Raw genomic sequence first — 18,546 nt, 5'->3', positions numbered from 1 at the left:
TCCAATGTGCAACAGTCCATAGGCGGCACTCTAAAATTACCTTTCATTGTCAAAATAGTGAAATATTCTTGCTGACTATAGCTTGGTGCACTTTTCCCAAAGATCTGTGCTTAATTAGGTAAGCCCATTACTGTGTAGAATAATGGAACTTTGCTCTGTTACGATGTGCGTTATGTGTTGCAGAGCTGTTATAGACTTATTATATTACAGTTGTGTCTTTAGCGGGTTCATAACATCGTAACTACAAATAACACTTGGAATGACATTTTTGGTGCCACAGATATTTACATGGGTATACATGTACCATACACATATATTTCTGCTTCATTTGGGGCTTACAGTCTAGTTCCCCTACCACATTCATACAGAAAAAAACATACAACCTTCAAACCTAATGTAGAAATTGACTCTAATGTTGTGAAGCAATGGTCTCATAATCCCGGTTGCCCATCGTTGTATGGACAACCCATCATAATCCTCGTGTGTACCTTTTTTTAGCCATGACCAACATCACCACTTTGTTGTGGACTTATTAATACACAGTGTTTGTTCGATTATATGATAACTTTTTGACATTGTTTGAATTAAATGGACCAAGTTTAGTTTTCATGTATCTATTTTACTATTGACAGGAAACTGAAAATGTTCTATTCATTTATTTGTATTTTACGGAAAATTTTGTTCAATACACCAAGCATTTTATCCAGCTTCTGTGTTAATGTATTTGTTTGTTAAAACCGGAGAGTGCAAAATCTGGTGCAGCTGTGCATGGAAGCCACTGTAATGCTTCTAACTTCAGCCTGTTCAATTAAAGCAGAGTTCTGCTTAAAAAAAAAATTAAAGGTCAGCAGCTACAAATACTGCAGCTGCTGACTTTTAATAATCGGACACTTACCTGTCCCACGGTCCATCGATTCAGGGAAACAAAGCCCCGCTCCTCTCTCCCTCCTCTCTGCAGCACTGGCATTGTAAGTGTGTAGCTGTGCCGCGTGCCGTGACTGGCCGCGCAATCTTCTGGGACCTGTGACGTGTCCCAGATGATTGCTTGCTCTCCCTTCCGGAGCCGCGGTGTGCCGGGAGGAAGTGGGAGCTGGGACCCTTTAAAAAGTAGGTACTGGCTCCCCCCCCCCAAAAAAAATGATATGCCAAATGTGGCATGTCAGGGGGTGATCTCCCTTAAAGCGGAAGTACCATTTTTGAGTGGAACTCCGCTTTAAGCATCAACCAAAAAACCTGGAAGCTGATGCGGAGCTGCACAATATTTTCCATTCTCCAATTTTAGTAAGTCAACCCCAGTACGTCTTTTTGAGGACAACCCAGCTGTCAATGGGTTAAGCTGGTCATAGATGATGCAATTTGGTTGCAGGAAAGAACATTATCGATTTCTCCATCAACACAATCAGTGAGCTATTGTGTTAGCCCGGTGGGGGAAGGGGGGGGCTGTCCCTGCCAGGAGAACACACTGATTATAGCTAGTGGCTATAGCCACTGGCAATAATCACATACAAAATCTGACATGCTGGTGGTGCCCAAGTCGCACAACAATCCAATTGGGTACAATCAGCCTGCCCATAGATGATTCAAATCTAAGTCATTCCCTGCTAAATATGCATAATCATTAACCTTCTCTGCACTGTGCTGGCAGATCTCAATTATCACTTGTAAACTAGGCATGCACACTGTCTGTCCTAAAAAACATAATAGATTTCAAGTTTAGGGTGGTACATTGCATGTTATTGTCATTTAAAAAACAACTGCCCCTACAACTGTCCCTCAATAACACATTGCAAGCTATTCTGAACAGTTCTGAGCTGTCTATAGAGTCCTATGTTTACACCTAATCTAAAGAAAAAAATAGAAATGTCAATTTTTTTATTATTATTTTTAGATAATGCTGTGTGAATGGGAACAAACATAGTGGGGGGTATTGAAATCTGACTGCAAAAGTAGAAATACACATTAAATGGGGATCACCATCCTCTTATCATAGTAATGGAGATTTGCATCTTGTGTTCCAAAAGGCAATTCGGTTGTAATGCTTTTCTTCCGCTGTCTTTACTACCTCCCTGAAAAGAGTTATTTCAGTGATGGAGAAGATATCTCAGAATTTGAGTTGTAGAATTGATGAGAATCTTGTTTGATATTACCCCTTGGGATGACGATAAATAACTGTACAACATGATAAAAATTTAGTGTCGTTTATACCTGGCTGATACAATATTTTCAGACAGTGGTACACATGTACCAAACGTTGGCCAGTTCTTGCTGGACCGGCTGACTTTCAATGCATGTGCTCCAGGCTTTACCGTATTGATGATGAAAGGTCAGCACAAGAGCTGATAGGCAACGTCATGTTCCTTTAGGACAGGTCAGTTTGTATGATTTTCCTTTGTGGCATGAATAAGAGATTGATGTGCCTTTTTTTTTTAAACTCTGGTAAAATCAAGTTACAGACTGCCAACAAAGGATATGAAGTTGCAAAAATAAATACATTTTTACTATTAGTATACATAAAAGCCAACACATATTGAGGGTACAAATTCACCCCATTCTTCAAGGCCCATAAGTGAATAACTGTGTGATTGTTGTTTGAAAGGGTGGAAATGCTGAATATCTGGCTGGGAAAACAGGCATGTGGTAGCTTTCTGGCTCAGTTCATCATTATGTAAGCTCCAGTTGTTGGCATATCAGCAGACGGCATTTATACAATGGGAACCTTGTGTGACGTTGTACCCTCAGCAAGTTTCAGTGGTCCCATTAATGGGAATTCAGTGATGCAGTTAATTAAAAGACATTGGTGAACATTTTATGTGCCATTGTTATGGCAATGATGGACATCCTGTGTGGAATTCATAATCTGTGCCACATATCTATTAGGGCATGGATGGCATTTTACGATAATTATAGGCATTCTGTGTGGCATTATAATTATATGTGGCTTTGACGAGTCAGACTTTGATGATTCTGTGTGAATAGTTAAGATTATAAAAAAATAACTGATAAGAATAAATCAATTAATATTCCTTGTAGCATTCCAGAACAAATCCTGAAACCCTTTGTGCCAGTGTCAAACCCAAAAAATGTTTACTTAACCGTTTCAGCTCTCACACCTGTACATCCTGTGAACCAGAGAAGTTTTTACACTTCTACTACAGGTCTTTTTATTCAGCAATAACTAAAGCGTAACTACCAAAAACATGTAGCAGAATTGGCCTATATTTATGAAGAAATTCAATTATTTTATTTATTTTTTTATTGGATGTGTTTTATAGCAGAAAGTAAAAAATATATATATTTTTTTTCAAAATTGCTTTTTTTTTGTTTAAAGTGCAAAAAATGAAAAATGCAGTAGCGATCCCATACCACCAAAAGAAAGCCCTATTTTTTGGGAATAAATGGACATCAATTGTATTTGGGTACAGTGCAGCATGGCCACGCAATTGGCAATTAAATTAATTCAGTGCCGCATCACAAAAAATGGCCTGGTCATGAAAGGGGGGAAAATCTTTCCGGAGGTCAAGTGGTTAACATCACTGTTAGAAAATGAATGAACACTGACATATTTAAAAAAAAATACAGAAAGCACATTTCTTTCCTACTCTCCTTCTTTGTGTGAAATACAACTGTTAACAAAATGGTAAATGTGCTTTAACCACTTCGGAAGGTTTTACCCCCTTAATGACCAGGCAATTTTTTGCGATAAGGCACTGCGTTGCTTTAACTGACAATTGCGCAGGCGTGCGACACTGTACCCAAGTAAAATGTATGAATTTTTTTCCCACAAATAGAGCTTTCTTTTGGTGGTATTTGATCATCATCATGCGGTTTTTATTTTTTGCGCTATAAACAAAAAAATGCCAATTTTGAAAAAAATAAATATATATTTTTTACTTTCTGCTATAAAACATTCCCAATAAAAAAAAATCTAATTTCTTCATCAATTTAGACCAATATGTATTCTGTTACATATTTTTGCTAAAAAAAAAATCCCAATAAGCATATATTGATTGGTTTGCGCAAAAGTTATAACCCCTACAAACTATGAGATAGGTACTTGTGTTTTTTTTGTTTTTACTAGTAATGGCGGCGATCAGCTATTTTTAGGGGGACTGTGACATTGCGGCGGACAAATCTCACACTAATTGACACTGTTGGGGACCAGTGACACCAATACAGTGATAAGTGCTAAAAAAGGCACTGTATAATGACACTGGCAGGGAAGTTGTTAACACCAGGGGCGATCAAGGGGTTAGGTGTGCTCCTAGGGAGTGATTTCTGACCGTATGGGGACAGATGCACTCAAGGAAAAGAGAGATCCATGTTTCTGCTTAGCTGAAACACAAGATCTCTCTTTTGCACTCTGACAGAACAGCGGTCTGCCTTGTTTACATAGGCAGATGACTGTTTTTTTCTTTCTTTCTTCCAAACGATCATTGGGTCCAGTGACCACCACACATCGGAATTGGTGCACCGGTGGCACGTGCACACCCCCTGGATCTCATGCACAAAATCACATACTTGTATGCGATTTTGCACAGCCGGGCTGCCCTGCCACAGTATATATGTGGTGGACAGTCTGGAACTGGTTAAATAAGTCTTGAACCTGGACTCCCCACCTTCCCCAAATCATACCAGGCTATGTGCCCTCAACCTGGGTTGGGGGGAGTACCTTGCCAAGGGGGAGAATTAGGAGAAAGTTCAGTGTGACTGTGATTTAAAAACCAAGAAAACAAAAAGCATGTTTTTAAACCAAAATATGGAATTATGGAATCCCTGCCTGCATTTAAAATAAATAAGAGAGACTTAAAGTATTGCCTTAAGTATTTGCACAGTTATCACAAATAATCACTGCTTTGGGTGTAATGCATTTATTTCCCATGATCCTCATATCCATTTAGTGCCCATACTGCAGCATTTTTCTGATTGAGGTATTTCAGGAAAATACTGCATCATGGCCACTAGATGGCGGTGACGATCATAGGAAAGTATATAACATATAATAGTACAAAAAAATGGCCATTGCCTTCACCTATAACTGGCCTTTACAGCAAGGAGCACAGGGAAGGGCAACTCAAACAAAACAAAACCTAAGAAATTCCCAACTCAACTTAGTGACCAGCCTAAGCTGGGAATTTCTTTGATTTTATATAAAATATATAAACAATACAGTGAATATTCATGACGGCTCTGAAAATGCTCATTCATCCAACATTTTTTTTGTAAATAGTCTTCTGAATGTAGCAATATAGCTGAATAGTTACCAAAACATGAAATGAGACTTAAATCGGGGGTCTTCAAACTATGGCCTTCCAGTTGTTCAGAAACTACAATTCCCATCATGCCTAACAACTACAATTCCCATTATGCCTAACAACTACAATTCCCATCATGCCTAACAACTACAATTCCCATTATGCCTAACAACTACAATTCCCATCATGCCTAGTCATGTCTGTGAATGTCAGCGTTTTACAATGCCTCATGGGATGCGTAGTTCCACAGCAGCTGTAGGGCCATAGTTTGAGGATCCCTGCTTTAAATAGAACCTATAAGAGCTTGTATACACCGATCAGTCATAACATTATGACTGATAAAAACATTGAATAACATTGATTATACCATTAAAATGGCATTTGAAAGTGGGTAGGATATATTAGGCAGCAAGTGAACATTTTATCCCTGAAGTCAATGTGTCGAAAGCAAAACAAATTTGCAATCATAATCATAAAGAGAGGAATCCTTGTTTGTGGTGCCTTTGTGGGGTGACTTTGGCAAGGACAAAATTGTAATTGCTAAACTACTTGGTCAGAGGATCTCCAAAACCGCAGCTCTTGTGGGAGATTCCCAGCCTGAAGTGGTCCAAGGAAAGAAATGGCGAACTGCCAACAGGGTCATGGGCAGCCAAGGCTCATTTATGCACATGGGAAGCGAAAGTTGACCTGTGTAGTCCGATCCAAAGGAAGAGCTCAAACTGCTAAAAAAAGTTAACGCTGGTTCTGATAAAAAGCTGTCAGATTACCCGGTGCATCCTAGTTTATTGCATATGGACCTGTGTAGCCACAGACCAGTCAAGGTAGCCATGCTGACCCATATCCATAGCCAAAAGTGTCTACAATAGGCATTAAGCATCAGCACTGGACCATTTAGTAATGGAAGAAGGTGGCTCGGTCTGAAGAAATTAATTGGTTTAAGGGACACAACAACGAGTTCGAGTTATTGATTTGGCCTCCAAATTCTCCAGATCTCAATCCAATCGAGCATCTGTGGGATGTACTGGAAAAACAAGTCCACCTTACAGGACTTTTTGTTTTTTTGTTTAGTTCGCGGTGGTGCAAAACCTAGAATGAAAAAACCTGTCAGTGAACAAAAATCGTGGCTGTGAAAAAAAGCACTAAAAATGACACTTAAGGGTGTGCTTTAGTCCACCCCCCGAAGGAGTAGGACCTCTACCCTGACCCCCCCCCCCCCCCCGGGCACAAGGCTCCTGACGGGGTTTACATGGTCTGCCTAGCCAGAAGGCCTGGCAGACTTGTTCTTCTAAGGTAGCTGAAGCCACCCTTGAATCCTAAGACAGGGAAGCTCTTTTGAATAGAGACCCCCCCAGAGGCAGAGTAGGAAGGAACCGGATGGCCACACATCCTCACCCTAGACGTTAGGGTAAGGCCGAGGACTCACACCCTTAACCGTGAGAAAACACACACAAAAGTGAAAAGTGACAAAACAGTGGGAGAAAAATAAATTTAAAAATGTGGGATGGGCCCTGCAACTTACTGGACTTACATGACCTAAAGGGTCTGCTACTGATGGCTTAGTGCCATACACCACAGCATACCTTGTAGGTCTAGTGCAGTCCACGTTTCGACAGTCTATGGTGGGTGATCATAATTTAATGGCTGATCTATGTGTGTGATATTAGATTGTCCTTACAGTGAGATCACTAGAAGAAGTCTTCTGAATACATACCAAGCAGATCAGTAGTGGGACTAAGGGCTTCTTGATTTCCCTGGGAGAGGATAGAATTGAACAGAAATTTTAGCAATTTCGGGACGCCCCTTTTAATTTACACCTCAGGCATGTTGCATAGACTGTACCTAATAAAGTCAGCTTTTATATTACGACAGTGGGTACAGTTGTGAATTGGCTATGACTGCCCAGTACTATTTGTACCAGATGCATTGCTTTAAGCTGGGTAGTAATCAGTGTGGGTTCTGAAAGGGACCTGACATGGACACTTGATGGAAGAGCGATAAAGTTAGTTTTGTATACTTCCCGTGTCACAAGGGCCTTTGTGCAGCTTTCTCTTTCACAGGCCCCAAGCAAAAGCGTCCATTGTTTTGATGATATGTATGTTCTCCTTTAATCCCAGGGCAAGCTCTCTCTCCCACATCCCTCATAGTGTATTCATCACCATTCTCTGTGGGCCTCTTCCTCCCGTTCTCGTCTCTGACGGGCCCTGGGAAACTTGCAGCACCAATGGGCACCACAAACAAGGATTCCTCTCTTGTTGCCACAGCAACTCCAAGAGGAGTCCAGGGGATTTTGTCCCTCTGTAACTCACACACACTCACTCAAAGGGTAAAAGGAATGACGTGAGGAATAAACAGATCTTGCAAACAAGAAAAATATCCCTCAATCCCCTCTTTTTCTCTCAGCCCAGCTCTTTTTTTTTTCCTTAAGTGAGTGTAAAATAGTCACACTGAGCCGATAGAAAGACATAACAAGCTCTTCTGTGGATGGCATGGGATGCAAAAGAAAAATCCAGTTTCACTCTAAATCAGCTCCGAACAAAGAGCGAGAGAAGAGAGCTTGAACAGAGCGCTTTTCACTTTATAATAGTTAAAAAATTCCACAGTTAAGGGTTCTCGTGTAAGAAAGAAGACCTTTGCTAGGCACAGTTTGCTTCCAGACTGGAGACATTACTCTGAAGCAATTTCCCCAAAAAAATGCTTTTGGAGAAAAACATTTATGGGGCCCCCTATAACACTAACAGCCATACGTATATTCCCGTGCACACGCCTTCTCGGCATGTTACACTTTAACAGGCTTAAAGTGGTTGTAAACTCTCAAAAAAAAAAAAAAAACCTACAAGACAAAGGCATAATGAGCTAGTATGCATCGCTTTCTAGCTCAATATAAAATATTTATCTTAGATTGAAGCTGTTGCAGTGGTCCCCGTACACCGCTGTGACCGTTGACATGTCTGCTGGAGTTATTTTCGCTGTAATTGGCCAGAGCCGCGATGACGTCAATCTCACTGCACAGTTACTTAAGAAACAGCATGAGTGAGCTGTTTCTTCAGTGTGCATGTGCCAATGATGTTGGTACATGCGGATATAGTGAATATCTCTGCAAGTTTAGGAAATATTCCCGGTACCTACAGGTAAGCTTTATTATAGGCTTACCTGTAGGTAAAAGTGGTAGTACAGAGTCTACAACCACTTTAAAGTAGTATAAAAATAAAATAAATATTCCCCAGTAAACTACTTCTAGTAAAATTTTTACCCCAGCACATGCAGTTTACAACTTTCAATGTTCCTGGCTCCTTCTCTCTTGGTGATTCTTTCCTGAACTTCCAGTAGTCACAGGAAAGAGTTAACAGGATTGTAAAGTCTCCAGGTTTTTCACCTTAATGCATTCTGTGGTTGGCTCCATAGGATTCTGCAAGAGAAACAGGAAACTGAAGAATTTAGGGACTTTATAAAGGACTCTTTTATTATTAATTTATATTCACATTAATATTAAGCATGTTACACTTTGATAAAATGTATGAAGTTTAACAGTTTTTACTATTAATTCATCTAACTGTCATTATAATTGTGTTAACACCACTGTATCATTCAGGGGCATAGATAAGGGTGGGGTCAGGGGTGTTCAAACTCCCCCAGAGCATCCTGGCAAAATGCACAGACAGTGTCCTTGCTGTTTAGCCTCAGCATCAGCACAGTAGAAGCAATCAGAGTTTCGGAGTGCAGAAACCAGCCCCCCTTCTATTGTGCCCCACCCCCTCAGTTTAATAAGGGGTCCCCTTGAAAAGCATGAAATTACTTGGAGGTCTCAGATGCAGGAAATTGATAAGGCATGGTTGAGGGAACTCCTAGGCTCCTCCTCAATGTATCATATGACACAGATGAAGATACAGATGAGACTGGGGATGCAGACGTTTTCCTACTTCTGTGCTGTGCTATATCTGAGGTCTGGTAAGTGGGGAGGCATCGATTTTCTGTTTTGGGAAGGAGGAAGTGAGGATTCCAGCCTGGGGGAGTTTCTTTTGGTGGGGGGTTAAGGAAAGGGGGGTGGCTTTGCTTTTGGAGAAGGGGGGAATTTCTTGTAGAGAAGTTTACAGGGGGTGGTGATTTGCTTCTGGGAGGGAGTTTGATTAGATGAAGGGAGATTTTCTTCATAATTAGGAATCTTTGCTGGGGGAGAGGGTGTTGACTGTGGGAGATATTTTTGCTTGGGAGGGGTCGGTTTAGAGACAGGGGGCTTACGTTTTGGGCAGATATTTGAGGGAGGGAGATATTTTGCAGTGGGAATCTTTGCTTTGGGGAAGGAGGGTTCTTAGGAGGGAGAGGGGGATATTTTTTCCTTTCAAAGAGATGTTTTTTTTTTAATTATACTTACCCAGGTGGATGGATCATTAATCCAATGTTGCATCTGTCCGCATCTGCTTCTAAGACAAACAACAGAGCGATCAAAGACCACTGATCACTCAGTTCTCAGCCTTCAGTGAGCAAAGAGTGGTGACTGTCAGTCCCTGGCTCTGACCCCCCCCCCTCCCCTAAGCTCACTGGAATGCCAGGCTGTGGAGGGGACAGGAGCGGCTGGCTAGCTGCTGGTCCAGGCATCTGGGTGAATCCTTAAGGATCTTTCCACAGCCTGGACCTGCTGAGTGATGTCAGCTGACAGAGGGCTATAGCTGACTGTCGGCTAAAAATGGGTCACAAAAGTGCAGAAGGAGCTGCACTCCTCCCCAGGAGAAGTACAACCAATTGGTATGCCTTCCCTTCAGAGAACATGCACCGGTGACATCACGGCTGCTTTCCATGTGAATATCTCCTAAACACCACAAGTTTAGGAGATATTCACTGTACCTACAGGTAAGCGATATTATAGGCTTACTTGTAGGTACAAGTTCAAATACTGGGTTTACTACAGTTTAAGACTGAATAAAACCAACCATATTGACCAGGTGCAAAGGGCACCATCCTGTGGTAGGCAGTGCACAATATATATTTTTTTTCATCTTTTAAAAAAACTTCATACAATTTCTTAGGACACTGTTTTTTAAGGTATAAATCACTGAATATACTGCCTACCACAATATGTTGCCCCTTGCGCCTGCTCAACTTACACAGTAAGGTTAGGTAAAATCCAATCTTGGGTCTCATTCATTTATCCTACATGACCATGGTGCAGCAAGTATACTGCAAATACCTGCACCGGGATCTCAGATGTTCTAATATCTGCTCAGCCTGTACACCTGAGTGATGGTCTGAAAGATACAAGGCTGTCTGCTGCTGTAAACATGTATCCACCTGTATCTGCACATCCAGTGGTGACCTGCAGGTAGGGATACATTTTTGCCCTTGGATAAAATCTCTCTGCATCCAGGGTCAGAAATTTGTCCCTAGCAGCAGGTAACCACTATGACCCACGGTTTGTTAGTGTGTCGCCCAGGCTCAATCGATGTGGGGAGTAATGTAGATGATACCGAATGTGCTGTAGGCGTGCCGGCGAGGGATGGAGCTCATCCCAGCTTCTGTAGTCACTAAATGGAAGAGAGAAAAAATATGTCTGGTGCCACACATCCACAGAGTCCTATGGTAATGTAGTAGTGGTGGGAGAGACCTCAGCCCGGGTTCCCGCCAGGCCACACCCCAATGTGTTTTGCTTTGTCCCCCGGAGCTTAAACATGGGGGCCACTGGATGTACAGATACATGTTAACAGCAGTGGCTCTTTTCAGCCCATCACTCAGGTGAACAAGCTGAGGAGCTAACAAAAATTGGAACATCTGGGATCCTGGTTGTAGATATTTATGGTATATTTGCCACTCTGTGGCCATTTAGAACTTACAAATGAGCCTGGTTCACATGGTAAGTTTTTTTAGTTCAACCCAGCGGGCTGAACGAAAAAAAAAACTAGGGAGCTTAAGAGGAGCTCACTGTACTATTGAGTACACTACCGCACAACAACTGCATGCATTGCGTTCTATTCAGTTGAATGGAGATCTTTTTTTTTTTACCACACTGGGACCAGAGCAATACAGTGTTACCATAGCGATTAGAATTTTTTTTTTTTTTTTTTACACATTATGATTGCTTATATCAATGAATTTCATTGGTATAAGCAACCATTTTTACTGAATGAAACGGATCCACTCAGTGTGTATTGTTGTGACTAGCTGTGCTTGGCCACAGCTAATCACATGGTACAGTTGGGCTGTGATTGGCCCTGTCTGTATCATGTGATCACTGTGACCAATCACAGCTAGCAACACAATTTTACACAATAGATGGTATTGTTTACAATTATCATGTGATTTGCTGTGATTTATTACAAAGATCACATGGTAACAGCAGCGAGTCAGTACAACGGTTAGTCAGAGAAAAGCAAAGAAAAGCAGTTTAATGTCTATGTTGATGGTGAGGCAGGGGCGGACTGACAACTCATGGGTCCCCTGGGCAATAGGAGATTATGGGGCCCCCAGCAATCAGAGATTATGGGGCCACACAGTATACATACACACACACAGTATACACATACATGTACACACCACACAGTAAACACAGACATGTTTCTATTGGCTGAGACGGTACTGAAGAGGTGGGGCAGCTATAATTTCAGGATTTTTAGACCAAAAGGATGTCGGTAAGGGACATTTCAGAGACAGATGTAAAAAAAACACAGATTTTTACATACTGTCCCTGGTTTTACTGAGGCTGGCAAACCTGATGGGGCCCCCTAGTGGCCCGGGGCCCTCGGGCAGTGCCCGAGTGGCCGAAATGTCAGTCCGCCCCTGTGGTGAGGAGTTCCCTTCACTTCCTGTCCTATTAATGGTTTTAGCAGAAAGATCATGGGGAAAATCCACAACAGGGGCATGAGGCTGCAGCTTTCCCCTACTTTACTAAAGAACAGAAGGACAGGAAGTGAGGGGAAAGCTCTTTACTAGTACCCTGGATACAAAAACAGAAAAAAAAAACCTGATGAGTTCTAACCCTTTCTAATCCAAAACTAAGAAAAAAGGTTTTGGCTGTAAATACTCTTTCCTGGCACCAACATGGCAGCATACATTTAACAAAAAAGCAATTTTCCATTTTAAAGTTCACCAGTCATGAGAAAAGTATGTGCAGTGCCATTGGGGGCCTCCTTTTGAAAATGCTAGTTTCTTGTCTATGTCTGGCTTGGACCTTGAAGAAGGGGACACCCCCCCCCCCCGAAAGCTTGTCCATGAAAAATATGTTAGTGCAAATAAAAAAGGTATCACGGACAGTACTCAATTTTCTCTATACCTTTGAGTCACAGACAGGCTTCCATATCTTTATTTCTATTTCAGGTCTGTAACTTAGAAAACATTGAAATGTTACCATCAATGTGACAGCCAGGGAACTAGCACACTAATAGCTGTACTAATCTTTATGCCAAATTCAGCCTGCAATTATAAAAAAAAAATACAGCTGGTACTTTTTCTTTTAGGTATGGCAGCGCTGGACAGTAAAGCTTCAGGGAAGATGGGCATAAGAGCCGTAGTCTATTATATGACAACCACAGTGATTGCTGTGTTCATCGGAATCATCATTGTCATCATTATCCACCCTGGTAAGGGCAGCAAGGAGAAGATGCATCGGGAGGGGAAGATTGAGCCGGTCACAGCCGCTGATGCCTTTCTGGATTTAATCAGGTATGCTGACAATGGAAGGGAAAATTCATTTTTATGCATTGCATAGTTTTTAGTAAACTTCATGACAGATGCTCAAGTACTCTTGACCATCAAGGGCAGCTGCTGAAATCTTTCAAAATGAGCATTTATTGCAGGGGTAGGCAACCTCGGCCCTCCAGCTGTGGTGAAACTACAAATCCCATCATGCCTCTGCCTCTAGGAGTCATGCCTGTGATTGTTAGGGTCTTGCAATGTCTCATGGGAATTGTAGTTTCAAAACAGCTGGAGAGCTGAGGTTGCCTACCCTGGTTTAGTGTGAGGTACTGCATTTATTGTTATCATAGGATCAGTCCCAGTGTTATGATCAAAAACACATTCCTGGTACTCCTTTAGGCAAGAAACTCACCATGGATTGAACACCCAGTTGTGGAAACACAAGGACATTTCAGGGAATGTCAGATTAGATGTAACAGGGGTTTTAAAAGAATTGAACCTACTTTCCAACTGCAGTACAGTAACAGAGGGTCCATTTTCCCATATCACAAAAGAGGGCTCCTTATACTGAGGTGTAAACATAATTTGGTGGTGGAGGCTGAGGCAGAAAAATCCCTTTTGCAAGAGAGAGAATGTAAACCAGGCCAGCCATGTGGGTTGTTGTCATATGTCATAATGTAATATGTTGTATAGTCATTGCATATGGGAAGTCTTCAGTTAAGTTTCCAATGACTTGGGCACCATCAAACTAATCCAATAGTTAGAAGATCAAGATAAATCCAGAAGATCAAAACAAAACCTGTAGGTCCTTAAGCTGTGACCAATCTCCACATTGCAGGGTATGCCTAACCTCATTGGGGTAAATGTGTCAAAGGGGTGGACTCCAGGTGGGGTTCTGTAGGCATGTACTGTTCGGCTGTTTGCCTCAAAAAATGTGTTTTTAAGAGTGAAGTCATAAATGTGAGATTTGTTTGATGCACAATTTGTCCAATATTCAGAGATCTAAGGCTGGAGCAGTTGTGATGGGCTTCTCATGGTACAAAACTCCTGATAGGCTCCTGTAAAGCAGGAGGAGCAGAAGGTGCCTAGGCGCTGTCATGTTTGTGACAGTGCTCTGCTGCTTCTAATCAGAAATGGCATTAACTAAGGACCTGCTGCCCTTTGGCAATTACTGTGTGTCCAGAGGTGCTATCCTATGTTCTGGTGCCATTAAACATATTCTATAGACTGGCTTCCAGTATGCAAATGGTTTTGTTTCTTTCTTTCACAGTATTTTACTCTTTTCTGTGCTGTCCATCTCTTTTTAATTTTTATGTTTTTTATTTGATGATCCTTTATATTGAATCTTGCGGAGAAAAATATCAAATGTCCACATCATTTTTAAGGGGGCTGTAAGGAGAGCAAGCTTGGAAGCACTGACCTGAAAAAAGACTGTATTAGTAGTGATCCATAGCAGTCTCATGTAATGTGTCTGCAGCCTATGACCATCTTCTGAAATATGGTCCCAGTCTCTTACATTACCTATAGCAGTGATGGCAAACCTTGGCACCCCAGATGTTTTGGAACTACTACTAGGTGAGCATCATGGGAAATGTAGTTATTAAACATCTGGGGTGCAAAGGTTCACCATCACTGATCTATAGCATGTTTTCAGCCTCTGACCATCTCCTGCAACAGTACATTTACTGAATATTATGTGCAGCCCTCTGGCGAGAAAAAAGATAAAAAGAGCCACGTTGAAGGACTCCTAGGTTGGCCACCAGTGTGCTAAAGGTTTGCTAGATTTATTTTTTATTTATATTATTAGTTGCTTTACCATATTAAACAACTATCCTATTAAAGCAGGACTGTACTGGGGAAAAAAATATTAAAAGCCAGCAGCTATAAATACTACAGCTGCTGACTTTTACTAAATGGACACTCACCTGTCCCGGGGTCCAGCGATGCCGGCAGCTGAGGCCGATCGATCGCTCGGCTCTCGACTGTTGCCGCCACCATTCTAGGTGAGGGAATCAGGAAGTGAAGCGAATCGGCTTCACTTCCCGGTTCCATACTGCGCATGCGCGAGTGGCGTAGCGCAATAGGAATTGTCCGCGCTGTCTCTGGGACCCGTGTGTGTCCCAGCAGACAGCGCGGCAGGACAGGAAGAGGCATAGACTCCCACGGGAGTCTATGTCCGGAAGTGGGTGTAAATACCTGTCTTTGACAGGTATCTCCACCCCCCTCCCCCCTGAAAGGTGCCAATTGTGACACCGGAGGGGGGGAGGGTTCCGATCAGCGGAAGTTCCACTTTAGGGTGGAACCCCGCTTTAAACAGACAAACTGTATATTTTTAGTATTAAGCCCAATTTAAATCTTTATTTTACATAGTGACCTCTCCAGCTCCTTAACGTGTCTAGCATGCACAAGAACAGCAGTCGCCAACCAGTAGTACGTGGACCACTGATGGTTCACGAGAAAATTTTGCTGCTCCCCAGGGGTCCTGCCACAAATTAACATTGTAGCAGATGCATACCATCAAATGATGTTTCCAGTGTGGTTCTCAGTACATACTGACAGTCAATGCTGTCAGTGCGCATTGATACCTGATGCCTCCTCTGTAGTTCTGGCTCCTGTGAACTGCAGAGAACGGGAGGTGAAGAAGGAGGGAAAGGAGGGAAATTTAAATGGCAGTGCTGATCAAAGACTGTAGAAGGGAGCACGGAGCTCAAGCACATGGCTGGATCCAATAATGGATCCAATGATGAGTCTGTGTAACGCAGCAGTGTGATGCAGATGCGGATAGAGGGGGGTAGAGAGACCGAGTATTGTATGTATAAGGCATGTAAAATTCATGTTAGTGGTCCACTGGATTCAAAATTGTGAGTTTAGTGGTCAGTGCTGTCGGAAAGGCTGTGGGCCATTGACCTAATCAACCTTAAGCCTAAAGGCAATAAATTAAAGACTTTCTATAGTACTGTTTTTTATTTTTATTTTATTTAAGGGGTAAAGACAAACAGTAAAAGAGTATTGCATCCATTATCATGATAAACCAGTAGGATTGTTTAAGGCGGCAATTCCCAACCTTTTTGCCACCGGGTACCAGCTGCGTAAAAGAAAATTTTGCCAAGGCCCTTTGGAGGGTGGTTGGTGTGCAGGGGCGGGGTATGCGATTTTTTTTGCGAGTAATGGCTGATGTTAATGCTTCAATCATTACGGCACCATGGTTGATATGGTGTTAGGACATTTGAAGCACATTATTTCTATTATTACAGTGTAATATAAATTAAATAGTTCAACTCACCATACTGCAGAATGAGTGGGAGCCCTGAGCATGTCACTTGTAACTGTCGCTTGCCACCAGATGCTGTTTGTCACTTGCCACATCACCTGCCTTCATATGCAGCTTGTCACTTGCCACGTCATCTGCCTTCAGATGCAGTTTGTCACTTGCCATGTCACCTGCCACCAGATGCAGATTGTCACTTGCCACATCACCTGGCACCAGATGCTGATTGTCACTTGCCACGTCGCCTGCCACCAGATGCAGCTTGACACTTGCCACCATTGTCTGCCACCAAATAGGGATTGTCACTTGCCACTTCGCCTGCCACCCAATGCAGATTATCACTTGCCACGCTGCCTGCCACCAAATGCTGATTGTCACTTGCCACATCGTCTGCAGCCAGATTCTGATTCTCACTGCATTGGTAGCAGCACTGGTCCATTGAGAACAGAGGTAGGCAGGTGGTGTGTACTGAGTGAGGGCAGAACAGCAGTGATGCAGGGTAGGTGCCGCACCTCTGACAGTGCAGCATTCGCAGCCCCGCTGCTAGCAGGTCACAGCCCACTGCCCAGCACCAGTCTGCGGCCCAGGGGTTGAGGACCCCTGGATTAGGGCATTTGATGTGTGCTCCAGAACTATGGAGACCTGCTAAGTTTAACCCACAGCTGGTTGGCTGGCTTTTATACTGACCCTTGGGCTTCAATGCTCCTGACTTACTAACCTGCAACAAGTAAGCAGGTCATAAAAGTCAGATTTTCTGCTTGATTCTCAGCATATTGAAGCAAGAGAGTCAGTTGGACAGCCAGGCATGTACAGACAGAGAAGTCAGCAATGCAAGCCCCCTTTAAATTCCTCTCTCCGCCTCATTTCTGTCTTTGCTGTTGTGATTGTCAGGAACTGGTAGTGCACATGTGGTCAATTATGACACCAGCAATTGGCTGATTTGACAGTTTGATTGAGAGCACAACCAACGTGACAGTTACATTACCGATACATGCCAGGAATGTAACTGTTTTTTTTAAACTGTTTAATTGATGGGTTTACTTCCACTTTAATGAAACTGACACAGAGCATGAGGGGAGGTGGATTATTGGAAATACTATTGTATACAGTATTGAATCTAAACAGCAGGGCTTTGTAGGCAAGTCAACAAAAAACAGTATAATCTTCTGTTTACCACAAACTGGGATGAGCATTGATTTTTTTTGTGGCTCCTAAAATAGAGAGATATGTGGAAAGAGAGAATATTGCAACCAGCTTCTAAAGAAAGGCAGCAGCAGGAAATACCTTTAAGCTCAAAGTTGCCACCCTAGACATTCCATCAGATCTTTACTTGTAGGTGAACTAGTTCATGTGAAAGAAAATTGTTCTGAGGAGTCTACGTGTTTAATCGAAAGCAGGTCTACTGTTTAAAGATAGAGGATATCCAAAATAGTTGCCAATAAACCTAGCCTCCAATGAAAAAGCAAGCAGAGATAATGCAAAAGGATGTGTACAAGTTTTTACTACATCTTGCAATATAAGGAAGTTGTCAACACATAATTTAAAAAAAAGAATATTACTGTACTGTATACTGATTCTATTTAATACAAAGTCTTATCAAAGGAATTCAGATATATGGGTTAACAAGCTCATACCCTGGAGAATATGTTGTCTCCAAGCTTTTGTTAGGATATTGCAATGCTAAAATATGAGAGACGCACATGGTTAGATATAAAGGGCACCTATAGGTATAGCAGACAAAAATGTTACTGTTGCAAATATATAAACGTTGGTCAGGGTATCACATCACTGACAAGGAAACATTATATTACAAATGGTATGTTAATTGTTAATAGTAATACAAGTGATGTAGTTTATTTAGTAAATTATGGTAGCACATTTGAGAGGATGCTAATCCTAAATTTATCAAACAATCCAATGTCTACAAGCATTTCCGTAATAATCGTCAGAAATACACTATGGGTTTAAGCTTTCAAGCTCATAAGAGGTTTCTACTCAATAAGAGAGGAGGAGGATGAATATGCTCCTATAAACGTATTGGATTCAGGAATTACAGACACTCATTCTACAGTGGATGAACAAGCAGTAGGATGTCAGCCATTTTATCCAAATAGGCCAAACTTTTCAGATATTTATTTGTAAAGAAAATTGAAAAACATTTTTTTATTTTCCTTCTATTTCACAATTATGTGCCGCTTGGTGTTGGTCTATCACATAAAATCTCAATAAAATACATTTATGTTTTTTATTGTAACATGACAATATCAACAATCAAATGATATGTAATAAAGAATATATCTTTTACTGTGTTGGTGCTATATGAGAAGGCTGTTGGTGATCTCAGGATTGTGAAATATCTGACTAGTCTAGCTCTGCATCTCATTGGATATGTTTGATTGGATAAGT

General features: G+C 41.8%; 1 protein-coding gene across 1 annotated transcript in view; it reads left to right on the top strand.

Annotated features, from left to right (window-relative positions):
- The window catches only part of SLC1A3 (solute carrier family 1 member 3), a 116,243-nt gene that overhangs the window by 82,405 nt on the left and 15,292 nt on the right, over positions 1-18,546 (top strand). The window contains exon 4 of the mRNA XM_077462853.1: positions 12,695-12,899. Within this exon, the coding sequence (XP_077318979.1) occupies positions 12,695-12,899 (205 nt within the window). The remainder of the gene's footprint in view (positions 1-12,694; positions 12,900-18,546) is intronic.

This window comes from Lithobates pipiens, unplaced genomic scaffold (genome assembly GCF_037356315.1).
Source record: "Lithobates pipiens isolate NorthernLeopardFrog02 unplaced genomic scaffold, aLitPip1_a1.2 Scaffold_3, whole genome shotgun sequence".
In the NCBI taxonomy this organism is placed as follows: domain Eukaryota; kingdom Metazoa; phylum Chordata; class Amphibia; order Anura; family Ranidae; genus Lithobates; species Lithobates pipiens.
The sequence above is the reverse complement of the archived record's forward strand: the minus strand, read 5'-3'. Positions and strand labels throughout refer to the sequence as shown.